General features: G+C 49.9%; 1 protein-coding gene across 3 annotated transcripts in view; it reads right to left on the bottom strand.

The window, feature by feature from the left end:
• Window positions 1-2,433: 2,433 nt before the first annotated feature.
• The window catches only part of ARRB1 (arrestin beta 1), a 118,134-nt gene continuing 102,746 nt past the window's right edge, over window positions 2,434-17,821 (bottom strand). For 2 of the 3 annotated variants that reach the window (XM_081909974.1, XM_081909972.1), the window contains exons 9-16: window positions 17,230-17,314; window positions 16,340-16,412; window positions 14,636-14,773; window positions 11,931-12,014; window positions 11,439-11,462; window positions 7,629-7,699; window positions 5,316-5,367; window positions 2,434-3,870 (exon numbers count right to left, since the gene is read on the bottom strand). In XM_081909974.1, the coding sequence (XP_081766100.1) occupies window positions 3,759-3,870; window positions 5,316-5,367; window positions 7,629-7,699; window positions 11,439-11,462; window positions 11,931-12,014; window positions 14,636-14,773; window positions 16,340-16,412; window positions 17,230-17,314 (639 nt within the window). In that variant the 3' untranslated portion in view covers window positions 2,434-3,758. The remainder of the gene's footprint in view (window positions 3,871-5,315; window positions 5,368-7,628; window positions 7,700-11,438; window positions 11,463-11,930; window positions 12,015-14,635; window positions 14,774-16,339; window positions 16,413-17,229; window positions 17,315-17,821) is intronic. The other variant, XM_081909973.1, reaches the window with a different exon arrangement.

Raw genomic sequence — 17,821 nt, 5'->3', positions numbered from 1 at the left:
AGAAAGCCTTGCTGCTCCCCCTCTTCCTTTTTTATTTTCTAAAGTATTTTCCAGTACAGTAGTACCTCTGGATACGAACGGGATCTGTTCCGGAGCCCCATTCACACCCTGAAGTAAACGTAAGATGTGTGTGCATGGGTTGCGTTTCGCCGCTTCCGTCATGTGTGTGACGTCATTTTGAGCGTCTGCGCATGCGGCGAAACCTGAAAGTAACGCGCTCCGTTACTTCCGGGTCGCCACGGAGCGCAACCCGAAAATATTCACCCCGAAGCTACTTCAACCCGAGGTATAACTGTATTCAATACACACAGCATACTTTTCCATCATGCAATATTTACATACTTCCCAACCCAAGACTCCCAAAAGGCATTCTAGAATTAACTTGTTTTGCTGCATATCAAATAATTTATCCACCCTATTTTTTCCTCTTTCATGTCTTCGCTCACTGTTGCTCATAATTCCGGTTACAGATAGGTAGCCGTGTTGGTCTGCCATAGTCAAAACAAAAAAAAATTCCTTCCGGTAGCACCTTAAAGACCAACTAAGTTAGTTCTTGGTATGAGCTTTCGTGTGCATGCACACTTCTTCAGATACCAAAAGCTCATACCAAGAACTAAGTTGGTCTTTAAGGTGCTACTGGAAGGAATTTTTTTTGTGTTGCTCATACAGTAGCCCTAACTTGAAATTTTGGTGTAGTATCCCCTCACCACCTGGCAAATAGAAGGGGAAGAAATGGAGGCAGTGAGAGATTTTACTTTCTTGGGCTCCATGATCACTGCAGATGGTGACAGCAGTCACGAAATTAAAAGACGCCTGTTTCTTGGGAGAAAAGCGATGACAAACCTAGACAACATCTTAAAAAGCAGAGACATCACCTTGCCAACAAAGGTCCGTATAGTTAAAGCCCTGAGTGCTCACTGGACGGACAGATCCTGAAGCTGAGGCGCCAATACTTTGGCCACCGCAGGAGAAGAGAAGACTCCCTGGAAAAGACCCTGATGTTGGGAAAGATGGAGGGCACAAGGAGAAGGGGATGACAGAGGAGGAGATGGTGGGACTGTTCTTGAAGCTACCAGGATGAGTTTGACCAAACTGCGGGAGGCAGTGGAAGACAGGAGTGCCTGGCATGCTTCCGTCCAGGGGGTCACAAAGAGTCGGACACAACTAAACGACTAAACAACAAATCTTTTTAAATGCCCCCCTGAAGCTTTCCCACTTGCCCCTTATCTGCCTGCCGCCTTGGTTCCTTATTTTGGGCTGTCGTTTGCTAGTTCTGCAAATTCTATCAGCTCATGCAGCCATTGTTCATTTCCTGCAATTCCTCTTTCTTCCCAGTTCTAGCATCAACCAGCTGCTCCTCTTCTCCCATAGAGCGAAAAGGGCTGTAGCAAAAGAGCCTAACTCCTTTGCATGCAAGTGTTCCCAAGGCTTCATCTCCAAAGGCGTCTCCCACCAAGAAGGGGCCAGGCACTGGGATCCTTTGCCCAAGTCCCTGAGAGACCAGCTGGACAAACATCACACCTGAGAGAAGTCTTAGGTCCCTGTATCTTTAATGGTTTTGAATTCTGGTGCTGGAGGAGACTCTTGAGAGTCCCATGGACTGCAAGAAGATCCAACCTCTCCATTCTTAAGGAAATCAGCCCTGAGTGCTCACTGGAAGGACAGATCCTGAAGCTGAGGCTCCAAGACTTTGGCCACCTCATGAGAAGAGAAGACTCCCTGGAAAAGACCCTGATGTTGGGAAAGATGGAGGGCACAAGGAGAAGGGGACAACAGAGGACGAGATGGTGGGACAGTGTTCTCGAAACTGCTAACATGAGTTTGACCAAACTGCGGGAGGCAGTGGAAGACAGGAGTGCCTGGCATGCTCTGGTCCAGGGGGTCACGAAGAGTTGGGCATGACTAAATGACTAAAGAACAAAAATCTTTAAGGGGGGGGGGTCAGGCCGAATTTGGGCCATGACACCTTCCCCCTTGGCCCTCTGCAGATTTATTATTAAATTTATTAGGTTTCACCTGTCAAGCTCAGGGAAGTTCACAGCATAAAAAGACAGCATTCCTGGCAGGAAATTTTGCCTGTTCGAGAGAGAGAGAGAGAGAGACAGCCTGTCTGTGATAATGGCACCAACCTCACAGGTGTCCTTCTGACCGCGCCAACCTGCAGAAACCGGCAATGCTACAGGTGCCTGTTCCACACTGGGAAGAAATCAACATTTTAATGTGACGGCTCCCATACACTTTGGAACTCCCTGCTCATTGATACCGTCCTATTTTCGGTGCCTGCCCAAACCATTCTTATTTATAGACAAGCCTGTCCGGACAGGTGGAACGTCAATGCATGTTTCAGTTTATTACATGCTTTCTCTTTCAAAATATCAAAGATTCTTTTACTGGTAATTTTATCGCTTTGTTCTCTTTGTAAACGACTTTCAGGTTTGTTTGTTTGTTTGTTTGTTTGTTTGTTTGAACAATCAAGCTGTATATATTTTATGGAATTATTAAGATAACAAATGCATAGTCCTTGCTTACTGAAATCACATTGTGTGAAGAAAGAGACCCCTCACCCTGCCTGGCGATGGAAACATGAGTGGCAGGTTTTGCTCTCCAGTCCAGATTGGCTTCTCGGAGCCGAATGTAGCAAATCACGGCATTCGAAGACAAGGCAGTAACTCCCGGGAGCTGCAGCCGCCCCAAAGCACAACCTTTTCAGGGGCTGGAATCGAAGCAACTTCACCAAACATCTTTTGCACGTTCCCTTCCAGCTCTGCGATTCTATGAAGCTAAAGCGTCTAGAACATGCAATACGGGTTTGGAAGGGAGAATTCTCCAATTCTGCAAAACCGGACTGCTGCCTTTGTTCACCCCTCATCTCAATTCCATCCACTTGTGCATCTTTTTCTATCTTGTTCCATTTATCTAGAGATGATGGGGAATGCCGATAAACTCCCTCACTGAGTCGTAGCCCCTCCTTGGACCTGGGACAGCTCAGTGGGTGGAGCATGAGACTCGAACTCAGGGCCCCACATTGGGTAAAAGATTCCTGCATTGCAGGGGGTTGGACTAGATGACCCACAGGGTCCCTTCCAACTCTACAATTCTAATATTCTAAGCAATCTCAAAAAGGCCCTTGGGGCAAGAGATGGAAAACCTGGGAAGACAGTACAGCACTCGACTGGATCCGACCCAAAGACCACGGCAGCCAGCTCTAGGCGTGCCGCCTCCTGGCTTAACAGCCGACAGGCCTCCAAAATCGCCTTGGGAACTGTCAGGGCGAGAGGCGCCCATTGCCGCATCTTGTGGCAGGGGGTTCCGCAGGTGAACGGAGCGAGGTGCGAAGCAGCAGGGCCTGGAGCCAGTGGGGTGGGGACACTGCGATGGAGCCCCCAGCAGAAAGCAGAGCACAGTTACCAAGCAAGGCCGCTGCTCCTTCCTGGGCAAACGGCGACAACGACAGAAAACACGCACACACAGGCCCCCCTCCAGCGTGGCTCACAGGGGGGTGGGCATTCGCCCTTCCTTGGAGGCCGCCAGAAAAATCTGTGGCTCGCAGAGCGGGTGGGAAAAGAACCCAAGGCTCTCGCAAGCTCCCCGACTCACCCCACAGGTTCCTGGTCAGTGTTTTAGAAAACAAAGGAACTCGACCCCCACCCCAAACCCGGAAAAAAGAAAGAAACCTTTATACAAAATATAAGAAGCCTAGTGCTCAGGTGTCAGGACTTATGAAACGGAGAGAGAGACCCACGGGGAGGAGATCCAGTTTATCTGTCGTTCAGCTGCGGGGAGCTCATCCCGTCGTCGTCCTCCTCCTTCTCGTCTTTCACCCCCTTCAGCCTCTGGCGGGCAAAGTCCTCAAAAACGATGTCGTCGTCACTAGCGGAAGAGAAAAAGTGAGAGGGAAAATGGGCCAAGAGCCGCAAAAAGATGGGACCTGGGGCTAGGAGTAGGCAGGTACCTCTGGGGCAGTTGCAGAAGCGCAGAAATGTAGAGGTGGAAGCGATACCCCCAGTGATATCACTAGGCAAGAAGTGAAAATGGGCAGAGGGGCAATTGGTTCTTCCACTGTGCTCAGAAGAGGGGAGAAGGGCAGCCCGGGAGAGGGCCTTCTCTGGGGTGGCCCCTAATATTAATTTATTTTCTCCGTTGCATTCTCTTTCATTCCGTGCTTTTGGCTTTCAACGGTTCACAAGTTGCCGGGCACTTGTTGACATTTGTACACCGGGTTAGAGACATATTTTGTAGAAATCTACGTAAACGTGCAGTAAAAACAACGATAATCATAATGAATTGCAAGCAAGTTGTGGGCAACAACAGATTTCCTCCAAAAAAAAGCTAAATCCAGAGGAAATGAGGGGAAATATGGGCGTTTTGATGACAACAATATATTGGGGGCCCTGCAGACCCCTGAGTGCAGGAGAGTCCCCATCCCATAATAACCCTCATCTGGAGGCACCCAGAGAGAGACTGGGAAATGTGATATTAAATTGTGGTCTTCCTCTCCTCCTTTCCCATTGAGAAACTTTCTTTGTTTCCTTATGAAACTTTCGGCAAACTTTTGTGCATCCCGATAAGAATTTGGCTGGGCTGTTCTATGATGTCTCCTGAATTGGGGGCGGGGGGAGATTATTTGCCCCAACCCCCAAATTTCTGTCCTACCAGAAACCTGAGCAAGTAAAGTCAAGCTGCAAGATCTAACCGATGCTTCGCCTCTGCTCAAGCAGGTGCTGCATGTTTTCGGTTTGTTTCCGAAACCTGCAAAGCCTGTTGGATCAAAGGTGAAAAATCAGGGGCGAAAGCGACAATGGCGCGTGTCCCCAGGCGCAGAGCTTCTCTCAGGCCACTTTCTGCTCAGAAGCAGCAAGCCTGGGCACTGCCCAAGGATCGTAGCGGTGGAAGGGACCTCCCCAGGTCATCTAGCCCAACCCGATTGCAGTGCAGGAATCGCCCTGCCCAAGGGAACACAGAAGCAACCGCTGAGCAAAGGCAGAGATTAGGAGAGCTCTTACTGTGTTTTTCCTGCTCCGTGGGACATGCAGAAGAGGCGATGGTTGGGAACATGCAAAGGAAGGGAGGGGGGAAAGAGAAGAAAAAAAATGCAGATTTCGTGTTACATGCAAAAGCGTTAGAAGGAAGCTGCCACAGACCTTTCCATGGAGGATGGCAAGTTAGTCGGTTAGCGAGTGGCATGCGGAGGAAGTGAGGTGACTCCCTATCGAGCTAGATGCAGATGATGGAGAGACATGCAAAGGATGCAGGATTCCTCATGTGGACGTCCGTCCCCCCCCCATTGTCCTCCCCCCACAGTGAGTCCAGCTTACTTCGTATCAAGCTCTATGAGATTTGTGTCAATCGGAGCTTCATTTTCTGGAACTGAACAAACGGAATCGGGGCAAACGGTTAGTTTTATCGAGCGCCAGAAGTCAGCCATTATTTCCTCATTATTATTATTATTAAGAATTTATATACCGCCCTATACCCGAAAGTCTCAGGGCGGTTCACATAAAAGGATCACAGTACAGTCATACCTCGAGTTACAGACGCTTCAGATTGCGGTTTTTTTGGGTTACGGACTCGCCAAAACCCCAAGTACCGGAACGGGTTACCTCTGGGTTTCGGCAGCCTCGCATGCACAGAAGTGCTAAATTGCGCTTTGCACATGCGCAGAATTGCCAAATTGCAACCCACACGTGCACAGACGCGGCGCTGCGGGTTGTGAACATTGCGGGTTGCGAATGTGCCTCCGGCACAGATCACATTCACAACCCAAGTGTCCACTGTTTGCCATATTTTCCTGTGTATAGCACCCCCTCATGTATTTTTGGGGACCACAACAAATAAATTTTTAGAGGAGAAATTACCCAGAGTTATTTTGGGGGGGGGAGAGTACCAGCCCCCATCATTCCTAACCACTGGTCCTGCTAGCTAGGAATGATGGGAGTTGTAGTCCAACAATAGATGGAGTCCCAAGCCTGTGAAACTGGCTCATTCTACCGTTTGGAAGAACTCAGTCCTTTGGTATGGCAGGACCTAAACATTGGAACTCCCTGCCAGTTGACATTGGGAAGGCTGCTCTGGGGCACAGGTCCCGTCGATGCACAAGCTCCGTTCTAACAACCGCGCTGCCGTGGAACAAGTTCGGGCTTCCAGCCTCAGGGCTGAAACTGGGTCCTTCCAAAGCGAGATGCTCCCAACTGTGGGATGTAATCCGCTGGGAGCAGTCAAGTACAACATTCCTTGTTTTCCTAGAGTGGACATGCAAGGGGATGTTGGTCCAGCCAGTCCGAACTTCCTGTTCCTCTTGGGCTTCCCCTTCCCCTGCATGTGACTAGAGGTGGGCGTGACCTTACCTGTCCAGGTAACAAAAGGACGAGTCACCCAGCACTCTCTCCCTTTTTCACTTCAATCTTCGTTGGACCAGCTTCTAGCTAGGACTGCTCTGCCAGATCTCAGCTAGCAGAAACACTGGGATTCTTCCCCCATATGGGGTAGATCCACATGTACATATTTGTAACTAAGCCTGCCTTCAGGAATCCAACTGTGAACTGATGTGAGTACACTTCTTTTATTGACTTTGAATAAGATTGTGGCATTTTTATTCGTTTGAGAGGGATTAAAGGGAAAGCCACTCCGCCCTTCAGAGAGGTGGAGTTTTGGGCTTCACGGCCCCAGCCCCCGCACGATTGAGGGGATTCCTGGCCACATCACCTCCTGGCCAGCCAATCAGCTGGCTGTGGGGGTGTGGCCTGCCTTGTTTAAAGCAGGATGCGGCCGGGGATCTCCCTCTTTGCCACCTACCAGCTGTTCCTGTTTTCCCACCCTCCCGCCCTCTAAGGTTCTCGTTCCTTGACCTTGCTATGGACTTCGGTTGGTCGGCGTTGAGGGGCCTGGTGGGAATTTTTTCCACTTGGCAAATTGGCACCAGCCACTTGGTTTTTGCCTACCTCATAGCAAATCATCACTTTCTTGGTACTGGCGGCTAATCATTGGTATAGTTCTATAGATGGAAGAGGGGAGGTAGCGCCATCACCTGCCCCACATATTGAGGGGTAGTCCATTAAAGGATTCTGGGGGGGGGGCGTGGCCCTGTCCGAAGCATAGGGAGGTGAGGGCCTAAGGCATGCCCCCTATCGGTGACCCTGGGGGAGTTCCTAGTTGATGTGCATCAGCAGGACTCCCCCTACTGGTGGTTAACCCTTCCCAGATTTAAAGTGGATGGGCTGAGGTTGGATATAGTCGGTTAGGACCAGTGCCTAAGCCAATACCTGTAACCAATAAAGTTGTGGCCTTTTTTAGCCCATTAACCTTAATAATTGTGTCATATGTCAGTATTTCCACGGGGGGTAGGGGGGTGGGAACTTGCCACGCAACTTACCAGGAATGCAAAATTCAATCTGAGACAGACTGAATTGTATAATAGCGAGAGGCCACACGAGCCTGCAACCAGCTATCTGCTGTGGGAAATGCAAGGGGGGGGGGGGGAATGCAAAACACTGCTGAGTTATAGAACTTGCTAGCGCCAGTTAGGAAGGATATTAATAAACAATCTATCCTCTCCTGCCACCCTGAACATTCCCACACCAACGAGACCCCCACCCCTTGCAGAGTGGGGTGGGGGCAGACACTCAACTCACCGTCCCGTTGCAGAGGTTCTTCCTTGGGTTTGGGGTGCATGAGGGTGAATGGCAGCTCCACAGCCACGTCGCTGGAAAGACAGACAAGAGAGTGAGCAGCCCCAAGGAGCGCCCCAAAAGAGTCCGAGTTAGTTTGCTCAGGCTCTAGTGAAGCCTTCTGCAGCCTGAAGCACCCTCCAGATGTTTGGGACCACAACTGAATGGCTGTGAGGGGCTTGAACAAGGAGGAGGGGGACTGCTTTGTGGGATTGGGGGGGGGTTGCAGTTCCAAAAGTCAATACAGTGGTACCCTGGTTCTCAAACGCCTTGGTACTCAAACAAATTGGAACCCAAACACTACAAAACCCAGAAGTTTAGTGTTCCGGTTTGCAAACCTTTTTTGGAATCCGAACGTGCTCCGTTTTGAGTGTTACGCTGAGGTCTGCCTGTTTTTGCTATTTATTTTGCGTTTTTGCGGCTTTTTTTGTTTCGTCTTTGTGAATGTGTAACCCAGTTCAGCTACTGATTGATTGATTGTGTGACTGCAGTACATGGTTGATTGCTTTCATTTTATGGATCCATGGTCTCGTTAGGTAGTAAAATCCATGTTATATTGCTGTTTCAGGGGCTGTTTTTAAAAGTCTGGAACGGATTAATCCGTTTTGCATTACTTTCTATGGGAAAGCCATAGGTTTTGGAACACTTTGGTTTTGGAACGGATTAAGTTTGAGAACCAAGGTACCACTGTAACTTGATTGTTTGGTATGGCGCCACCTGCACATTGGAATTCCCTGCCTATTGACGTTAGAAAGGCACCTTCGTGGTGCCCTTTTCAGCTTTTGTTCGGGCAACCCTACCCAGATGTCCAGAACATAGAGTTTGAATGCATTGCTATTGCTAAATTTTTGGAAGTCTTAAACTATTGCTGTCAATTTTTTCTTTTAGATGACTTTTCTCGTTGCGTTGCGTGAAGAAGTACTTTCTTTTATCCACCCTGAACCACAGAATCATAGAATTGTAGAGTTGTAAGGGGTCCCCAATGGTCATCTAGTCCAACCCCCTGCAACGCAGGAATATGCAGCTGTCCCATGCGGGGATCGAACCTGCAACCTAGGCAATATCAGCACCACGCTCTATCATCCGAGCTAAGCCTGTCCAGACACATGGACATCACAGGCTTTTTATTTCTTTTTAGCTAGAGTTGATTTTTGAAATCGCCTTCCGAATGCTTTTAAACACCGGTGTGTAACTGTGTGCGGGGTTGTAATCCACGATTTAAATGTTTTACTCTGTGCTTTTGCCTTGAAATCTTCTTACGGTCAAGGGATATATAAAAGTAGTTAATAAATAAATGGCGCCCATCATGCAACTGGTCCCGTCCAACTCTACAACTTCCATGATTCTGCGAATTCGGTTCCAATGGAGTACAAGTGTAAAGTTATTGCCCAGGACAGGAAAATAATGGGCTGGCTCTTCTCTGCCAGCAGAAGGCGGCATTGAGCTAAATCTTTCTTTCTGCATGGATCTGAGATCAAGATGCACCCAGCTGATCAGAGGGAGCTGTTTTTGGGGATGCATCTTCTTGGGACTTGAGCCCTTAACTCGCTGCAGCGTCTCAGTTTTATGCTGCCTGCTGTCATCAGTGAATCAGGGTGGCTGAGAGAGGATGCTGAGCCCCTGGAATGGGAGGAACCTCTCAAAAGCGAAATCTGCCGGAGACAGCGAGGAAAAGCAAGAGGTTTGGAGCGTTTGCACCCGGAGCACCTCTGGGTGGGAGGACAAGACGTGGAAACTCCTGGGCGTCCAATGAAGCTGAAGGCTGGAAGATTCAGGACGGATAAATGAAAGCACTTCTGCACACAGGTGATCTGCGGAACTCCCTGCCACAGGAAGCACAGTGGTGGCCGCCAACCTAGATGGCTTTAAAAGAGGACTAGACCATTTCATGGAGGGGGGGGGCTATCGATGGCTACTAACTAGGAGGGCCAGGCTCTTCTTCACAGCTGGAGGAAGCAATGCTTCTGAATACCATTTGCTGGAAACTGCAGGAGGGGAGTTTGATCCTGGGTTTGAATCTCGCTTACGGGTTTCCCTATGGAGCCTCTGGCTGGCCCCCGGGAGAGCAGGACGGGCCACAGGTGAGTCCTTTTTGTGTCCTTCTGTTCTTCATTTGGCCATCCAGAAACAGCTCCATGAATTTGCCTGTTCCCCTTTATGTATCTAGAGAGAGTTGTGCTGGATCAGACCCAGACCCCATCTTGTTGCCAATGGTGGATAACATTATTATTATTATTATTATTATTATTATTATTATTATTATTATTATGTATCTGAAGAAGTGTGCATGCACACGAAAGCTCATAGCAAGAACTAACTTAGTTGGTCTTTAAGGTGCTACTGGTAGGAATTTTTTTTTTGTTATTATTATTATTATTAGCCCGTCCATCTGGCCGGGTTGCCCCAGCCACTCTAGGTGGCTTCCAACAAATAAATCCTTCTGGCAAGGCCACAAGAGGCCTTGGTTGGGAATGGAAGGGAATTGTAAGCCAAATGCAAGAAAGGAGATTCTCACTGAACCTTAGGAATAACTTTCTGGTGGGGAGGGCTGTTCGACCACGGAATGGACTCCCTTGGAAGACAGTGGAGGGTTTTTTTTTTCCAGAGCCCTGGATGCTTTAGTTGTGATTCCTCAACTGCAAGGGGTGGACTACATGGCCGCTGGGGGTCCCTTCCAACTCTATAATTCCAAGAGTTACAGGATTGCATTACAAGCTAGCACACGGTGACGGCGCAGCTGCAGAATCTGTGGAAGTGCCTCCAGCAGAGCCATGGGGTGGGAGGTTTTTCCGACGGAGCAACCGGCTCCCCTGAGAGGTGGTGAATTCCCCTTCCGTGGAGCTTTCTAAGTGGCTCAGGTGGCCCCCTGCCATGTAGGGGCTCCCAGATTCCTCCACTGAAGGGGGCTGCACTAGAGCAGGGATCGGCAAACTAAGGCCCGGGGGCTGGATCAGGCCCAACGGCCTTCAGGATCCACCCTGCGGACTGTCTGTTCTGCAGAGTTCAGAGTTGGGACATCAGAATTGGACATTTGCTGATTATACAAAGCTTCACAGCTTGCTCTCCGCCGGGTCAAGTCTGGCCCCGTGATTCATTTTAGGACTTCCAGAGACTTCGGTTTGTTAGTTTTGATGTTTTGAATTATTCCATTAAGTTTTTCACATTGTTACTATTTCTGGCCATTGTGTTGCTTCCGATATTTCTGACTCATATTTTGCAACATGGAGGAGGAAGGAGGCTGGGCTGAGCTGGCTGAGCGCCATTTTAAGCAGCCCCTCTCCAGAACCAGCCCTTTCGCGCCGCTCAACTTCCCTCTGCCGCCCTAGTGCACCTGTGGGCCAGAGAGCAGAGCGGACGAGAAGCAGCAGAGGCAGTGGCGGTGGCAGCCCCTGGGAAGGTAAGCACAGTGCCTGGGGCTGACTACTTGCCGCTGTCGCCTCTTCTTCCAGCTCCCCACCCGCCCACCACAAGGTCTGAGGCATAGTGGACTGGCCTGCGGTTAAAAAAATTTGCCGACCCCTGGACTAGAGAGCCAGGATCTCGAGGGGTACCGGGTGGGGTGTTGAGGCTGGTCCGATGTGGGAGCTTGGAGGGGTCCAAGTGCAAAACGAAAACTTCCGATGGAGGAAGAGAAATGACGGAGATGGCAAAATAAAAAGGAGGAAAAGATGGCGAGCGGAAGATGAGAAAAGTGGGAGGGGTGTTCCCCCCAAGCATGCTGGGTTGGGGTGGGGGCCACGTTCAGCCGCAGCAGGCGGAGTCTGAGGGCGTTACCTGGAGGCAAGGTCTCCCAGCAGGCTGGTGTTACCAAAGGAGATGGAGAGAATTGGTTAGAGGTTGCAACAATCACAGCGGCACAGTCAGGGGGACTGGGATTTGCGTGCAAGCTCAACAACCCCACACCGTTCCGGAGCCTCCGGTTTGCGGAGCCTCGGCGCACAGATCTCCTGGTGCCGCCACCAAGACCGAGGGGATCACTGGGGTGGCGTGGGGCATGGCGCAAGGGGGCGGGGTTATCCAACTGGCTTGGCGGCTCATCGGCACATGGGAACATGCAGAATTGCCAGGTTGGAATTCCCTGGTCCACCACGTAGCCGTTATTTAGATGCAAGCCCCTCAAGTTCAGTGGGGCAACCCTAGGTGGCTGTCTCTAGGATTGTGGACTCCAGGGAAGAGGGCCCTGGAGCAGCGATTCAGAGCGCTCCCCAAATCCCTCTAAGTGAAAAGAAGGCATTATGGCACTTTGCAGAGCTGAGCAGCACTCACCCGCCGCGAGAGACCACCAGCTTCACTTTCACTTTGTAGGAGACAATGATGCCCAAGACCTCCTTGTTGGCGCCGTCTCTCAACCTGGAGGAGTGAGAGTGTGCAAATAAGCATGGAGCCAAAGCGATCGTTTGCAGCTTAGGGCCCTCATATTTATGGGACCGCCTCTCCTGGTATGCCCTGCAGAGGACCTTAAGGTCCATGAATAACCATAGTTTAAAGGTTCCGGGCCCTAAGGAAGTCAGACTATCCTCCCCCAGGGCCAGGGCCTTCTCAGTGATGGCTCCGACCTGGTGGAATACTCTGTCCCATGAGACTAGGGCCCTGCAGGATTTAACTTCCTTCCGCCGGGCCTGTAAGACAGAGCTATTCCGCCTGGTCTTTAATTTGAATTCAGCCTGATCTTTTATTTCCCTTCCCTTCCCTCCCCCTTCCCTTTTATGAAGATCACCCACTCTGAGACCCCACAACTATTTCTCCCCTGGCCTCCTCACTGGCCCAAGCAGGAACCAATTCAGCCAGCTAGCCCTGGTGACTATCTTAATGCTTATTAGATGGATTTCCCCCAAATTGATTTCCGAAATTTGAATTTTATTGTTATTCATGTTTTTATACTGTATTTTACGCTGCTTTTACAATTAAGTGTTTTAATTTGTTGTTAACTGCCCTGAGCCCGGTTTTCTGAACCGGGAAGGGCGGGGTATAAATAAAAATGTATTTATTTATTTTTTATTATTGCCGCGTTCGAAACCCCCGTGTGAGCTTTGTACAACGTTCCTCCGGGGCGGTCTTTTCTAACGAGGGTTTCCCAGTGCCAGATTAGCAAATAGGCAGAGCAGGCAAGCGACCCGAGGGCCCCGCAGCTTTTAGGGGCCCCATGACGATGGGTCGAAAACATATTGGATGTGATCTTGAAAGAAAATTGCAATCAAGATGTGATGGCCTAGGATTCGGACTCAGATGCTGAACCTGAGGGATCCCAGCCTGCGCAGGATTCCCCGCCTCCAGAACCAGCTGAGCCAGGGCTGGGGCTGGAGCCTGAAGGGTCCTCACCTGTGCTGGACCCTCAGGTGCAGGCATCAGCTGAGTCTGCTCTGGCTCCTGAGGTGATGGAGGACCCATTGCCTGCAGGTGCTCCACTCTCAGCCCCGTCAGAAGAAGCTGAGGTTGCCTCTGGGTCCGGTAACCCTCCAGCCTCTGCTGGGCTGCAGAGGCTCGGGGCAGATAGGCGGAGGGAACGACCGTATTTTTCGCACCATAGGATGCACCGGACAATAGGGCGCACCTTGTTTTAGAGGGGGGAGAACAAGAAAAAAATTCTCCCCCTCTCTGCCCAGCTCCCCTTCAGCAAAGCGGCAGGAGGCGCTGCGCAGAGAGGGGGAGAATTTCCCCCCTCTTGTTTTCCTGCTCTAAAACAAGGTGCCGTTCAGGCGGCTACCTTGGAAGCCTGGAGAGCGAGAGGGGTCTGTGTGCACCGACCCCTCTCACTCTCCAGGCTTCAGGTTCCTTTCGACCTACTCTTTGGGGCTGGTGGGGGAAGCCCACCACCAGCCCCAAAGAGCAGGTCAGGGAGCAGCGGAAAGGGGCTGCTGCCATAGTTGCGCGTCACCTCTCCAGCTGGGAGAGGGTCGCGGGGCTATGGCTTCTTTAGCCCCTCACACGCTCTCCCAGCTGGAGAGGTGGCGCACGGCTAAAGAGGATCCTGCCATAGCCGCGCGTCACCTCTCCAGCTGGGATAGGGTCATGGGGCTATGGCTTCTTTTGCCCCGCGCGCGCTCTCCCGGCTGGAGAGTGATGCGCGGCTATAGAGGCTCCAGCCATAGCTGCGCGTCACCTCTCCAGCCGGGAGAGGATTGCAGGGCTATGGCGTCTTCGCTCCATAGGACGCACACACATTTCCCCTTCATTTTTGAAGGGGGGAAAGTGCGTCCTATACAGTGAACAAAAGTGCGTCCTATAGAGCAGGAGGAGTTCTCGCCTCCAGGCCAGAAGAGGTGAGTGACCTGTGGACCGGGGCCGCCCTATGCCTCGGGGCAGATAAAGGCCGTCCAGCCCCAGTCCCAAGTTGTGGGAGCAACATTGTTGGTTGCTAGTTCCTGCCTGAACCCTGTCCTGCTTTCCTGCCTGAGCTCCTGACCCGCCCTGGCTCCCTGCTTGCAAGCCTGTTCCTGACTTCACCCGAATCCGTTCTGCGAGTCTCTTCGTCTAGCGGTTTTTTCGTCTTGCGAAGCAAGCCCATTGACGGATTAGCGCTATTAGTGCTATTAGCGGCTTTTAGCGGCTTAGCGGATAAGCGGCTTAGAAAAGGGGGGGAGGGGGAAAAAACCCGTAGGAACTCGCAAGACATTTTCGTCTTGCAAAGCAAGCCCAAAGGAAATTCGTTTTGCGAAGCACCTCCAAAACAGAAAACTCTTTCGTCTAGCGAGTTTTCCGCCTTGCGAGGCATTCGTCTTGCGGGGCACCACTGTACTACGGACTGCCTCCATGTTGCACCTTTGACCATGGACCGGACATGGACCTCGCCTCTCGGGTATAGCTTGGCCACTGGCCTGATCCTGCAGCCTCTCCTTCTTAACTGCTTAGCTCTGGGTGCTACACGAAAACAGAAAACATCAAACTCCACCCCCAGTTTGCTCAGCTAGCGAACCCGGCTGCCTCCTCCTTCCCCAACTGCCCGTAGGTAGGTAGGAAGGAAAAAACCTCACAGTGTGCTAGAGGCCAGGTTGGTGTCTTCGTGCTTGAGTTTCCCGTCCAGGGCGAGGCCGCGCTTCTCCCGGTTGTTGGCGAGGAACGGGGTCAACGTGTAGACTTTGCAGAAGGTGGAGCTGGGAGCCACCACGTCGCTGGAGACGGGGATAAAACCACAGATCGGTGAAAGGCAGCAAGGCGCAAAGCAAAATGTATAAAGAGATTAATATAACTAACAGTAGTTGTAAATGAATACAGACGGACAACAAGAATTGTATAAACAGGAGAATTTATTTGTTTGTGAATATACAGTCATACCTCGAGTTGAATGTGCTTCAGGTTGAGCACTTTTGGGTTGCGCTTCGCGACAACCTGGAAGTAATGGAGTGCATTACTTCTGGCTTTTGCCGCTCGCGCATGCGCAGATGCTCAAAATGACATCACACGCATGCGCGGAAGCAACGAAACCATCTTACGTTCCATTCAGGATGCGAACGGGGTTTGGAACAGATCCCGTTCGCATCCCAAGGTACCACTGTACTATGGACAAATATGGAAAATGAATAACAATATACAAAACGGATGAAAATAATGCCATAAAATTATATGTGATATAAAAAACCAGAAGAAGGAAGGAGGGAAGTCATCACTTAGGAGGAAGTATAAATGTAACACATTGTGTGTATGTGGAGTATGTAACCGGAAAACTAATAAAGATTATTTGGGGGGGGGGGAGAGAGAGAACAAGGTGCAGCGGGCTCAAACCTCGACTGCACATCGCTGCAGCTGCCTGGCAGCCATGTTTCCCAGCAGGAAGCCTGGTTGCAGTAGGAGGGAACTGCAACAAGATGTTGCAGCGTGCAGTGCTATCTCCCAAGTATTCCACTCTCTTCCCCTTCCCCTTCCTCAACCGTGAAGTATTCTGTTTGTCCCCCAAATGGCCGACCGGCATTCTGCTACCACGGTGTGTGGTTAATTCCCCACTGGGCTGTGTTTTGGGGGGGCAGGAAGGGGGTCTTACTTCAAGGCTTTTTCCTAAGGTGTTTTTTTTTTGGGGGGGTGTTCTTTGGTATTTCTGCAAATCTCAGAGTCCTGAAATCTTGTACCTGGATGTTGTTGTTTTGCCTACATTAGTCCTGAGCTGAAATTTTATCAGTTTATACTAGCGCTGCAACAAAGTGTTGCAGTGTGAAGTGCTTCCTTTCAGGTCGGTTCTGCACTCAATCCTTCTTCCCAGGGGATTCTGGGAATTGTGGCTCTGTGAGGAGAACAGATGCCCTCCAACAACTCCCTGCGCCCCTGGCCAGCTATAGCCCTCGGGATTCATTGTGGGAAGACATGACGATTTAAAACAGTACAGTTATGCTTTCAATGCATGATGCAGATTCAGTCATGTTGCACGTGAACTTTTCCCAAATTCCCAAGATGGCATTACAAGATGGTAACCCCCAACAGCCGAGCACCCAAGTCCTCACCTCAATTCATAACAAAATCAAAGCAAGCTTGGCTTCCTCACAGTCAACCCTCTGGTGACTTTTGCCTCTCAGGCTCCAGGCCAACCTTCCCCAACCTGGTGCCCTCGAGACGCTGCTAAATCACAGCCCCTATCCTTCCTGGACATGTTGGCTGGGGCGTTTTCAGACTGTAAGCCCTTTGTGGGCAGTGTCCTGCCTGCTACACGGTGCCCACGTGGATGGAGAAAGCCAAACGACAATACTCACTCTGCTTCCTCCACTGCGACGGGGCATTTGTACTGGGCTGTGTTGAAGAGGCAGATGTCTGCGTATTGGCGAACTGCAAACGAAAGGAAGGAAAGAAAGAGAGAGAGAGAGAGAGAGAGGACATTAGATCAGTGGTTTTGAATTTTATTGTGTTATTATCTTCCTTAGTGGGGTGTGCAAACCACTGTTCAGAATAATGCTTTATTATTATTATTATTATTATTATTATTATTACAGTGATACCTTTAGTTTGGAACTTAATTCGTTCCAGAGGTCCGTTCTTAACCTGAAACAGTTCTTAACTAGAGGCGTGCTTTCGCCGGCACACAATTTCCGTTCTCATCCTGGGGCAAAGTTCACAACTAGAGGTAACTCTTTCAGGTTGGCAGAGTTTGTAACCTGAAGCATTTGTAACCTGAGTCATTTGTAACTCAAGGTACCACTGTATTATTATTATTATTATTATTATTATTATTATTATTAATACCCCGCCCATCTGGCTGGGTTTCCCCAGCCACTCTGGGCGGCTTCCAACAGAATATTAAAATGCAATAGACTATTAAACATTAAAAGCTTCCCTAAACAGATAGTTTATTTCCTTGACATCTGATGGGAGGGCGTTCCACAGGGCAGGTGCCACCACCGAGAAGGCCCTCTGCCTGGTTCCCTGTAACTTCACTTCTTGCAGTGAGGGAACCGCCAGAAGGCCCTTGGAGCTGGATCTCCATGTCTGGGCTGAATGATGGGGGTGGAGACGCTCCTTCAGGTATACTGGGGCTGGAACCAAGTCACGGGGGGCAGCCCCAAAAACTCAAGCCACCTCTCCTTTGCCTGGTTGCTCCTTTGTCCCACCAACAAGTAAGTGATGCCCGAGAGGCATCCAGGCTAACCTGAGATTTTAATCTTCTTCACCGTCTTGTTGGTGTTGTTCGTCACGTGAACGTTGACGCTGATCGGCTCCCCGTGATAGTAAATCTACAGAGAACACAAGCGACAAGTCCTCAGGGAGGAGATTTTAGGAAAGGGCGCCCACAATCTGACAATTCCGGCAGATGCACCTTGCAATTCACTCTTGGAAATAATAGCCTAGGGAGTTTATTCATTTATAAACCGCCTCACAGCCAGAAGTTAATGAAGTTTGTTTTACTCATTTGTTTCATTTCATAAAATTTATATACCGTTTGATAGCAAAAAAAAGGCGTAGACAGACAGCCATCCAACCTCCTGATTAAAAACCTCTCTCATTTTATAAATTTATAAAAATTTGTATTCTGCTGTGTCATAAAAAATAGATCAAAGCAGGTTACAGCAATTAAACATAAAACCACACAATAAAAACAATTACAAAGTTATAGAAATTCATCAGTTAACCCCTGTGAAGTATGTATTCTTTTTTTAAAGAAAAATCTCTTTTTAACATTTTTTTATTTTTGCATTTTCTAAGCGAAATAAAAACATAAAATCCCCTTTGAATTCCCTACC

This window comes from Podarcis melisellensis (genome assembly GCF_964234715.1).
Source record: "Podarcis melisellensis genome assembly, chromosome: 4".
Classification (NCBI taxonomy): Eukaryota; Metazoa; Chordata; class Lepidosauria; order Squamata; family Lacertidae; genus Podarcis; species Podarcis melisellensis.
Note: the sequence above shows the minus strand (reverse complement) of the source record. Positions and strands in the feature narration are given on the sequence as shown.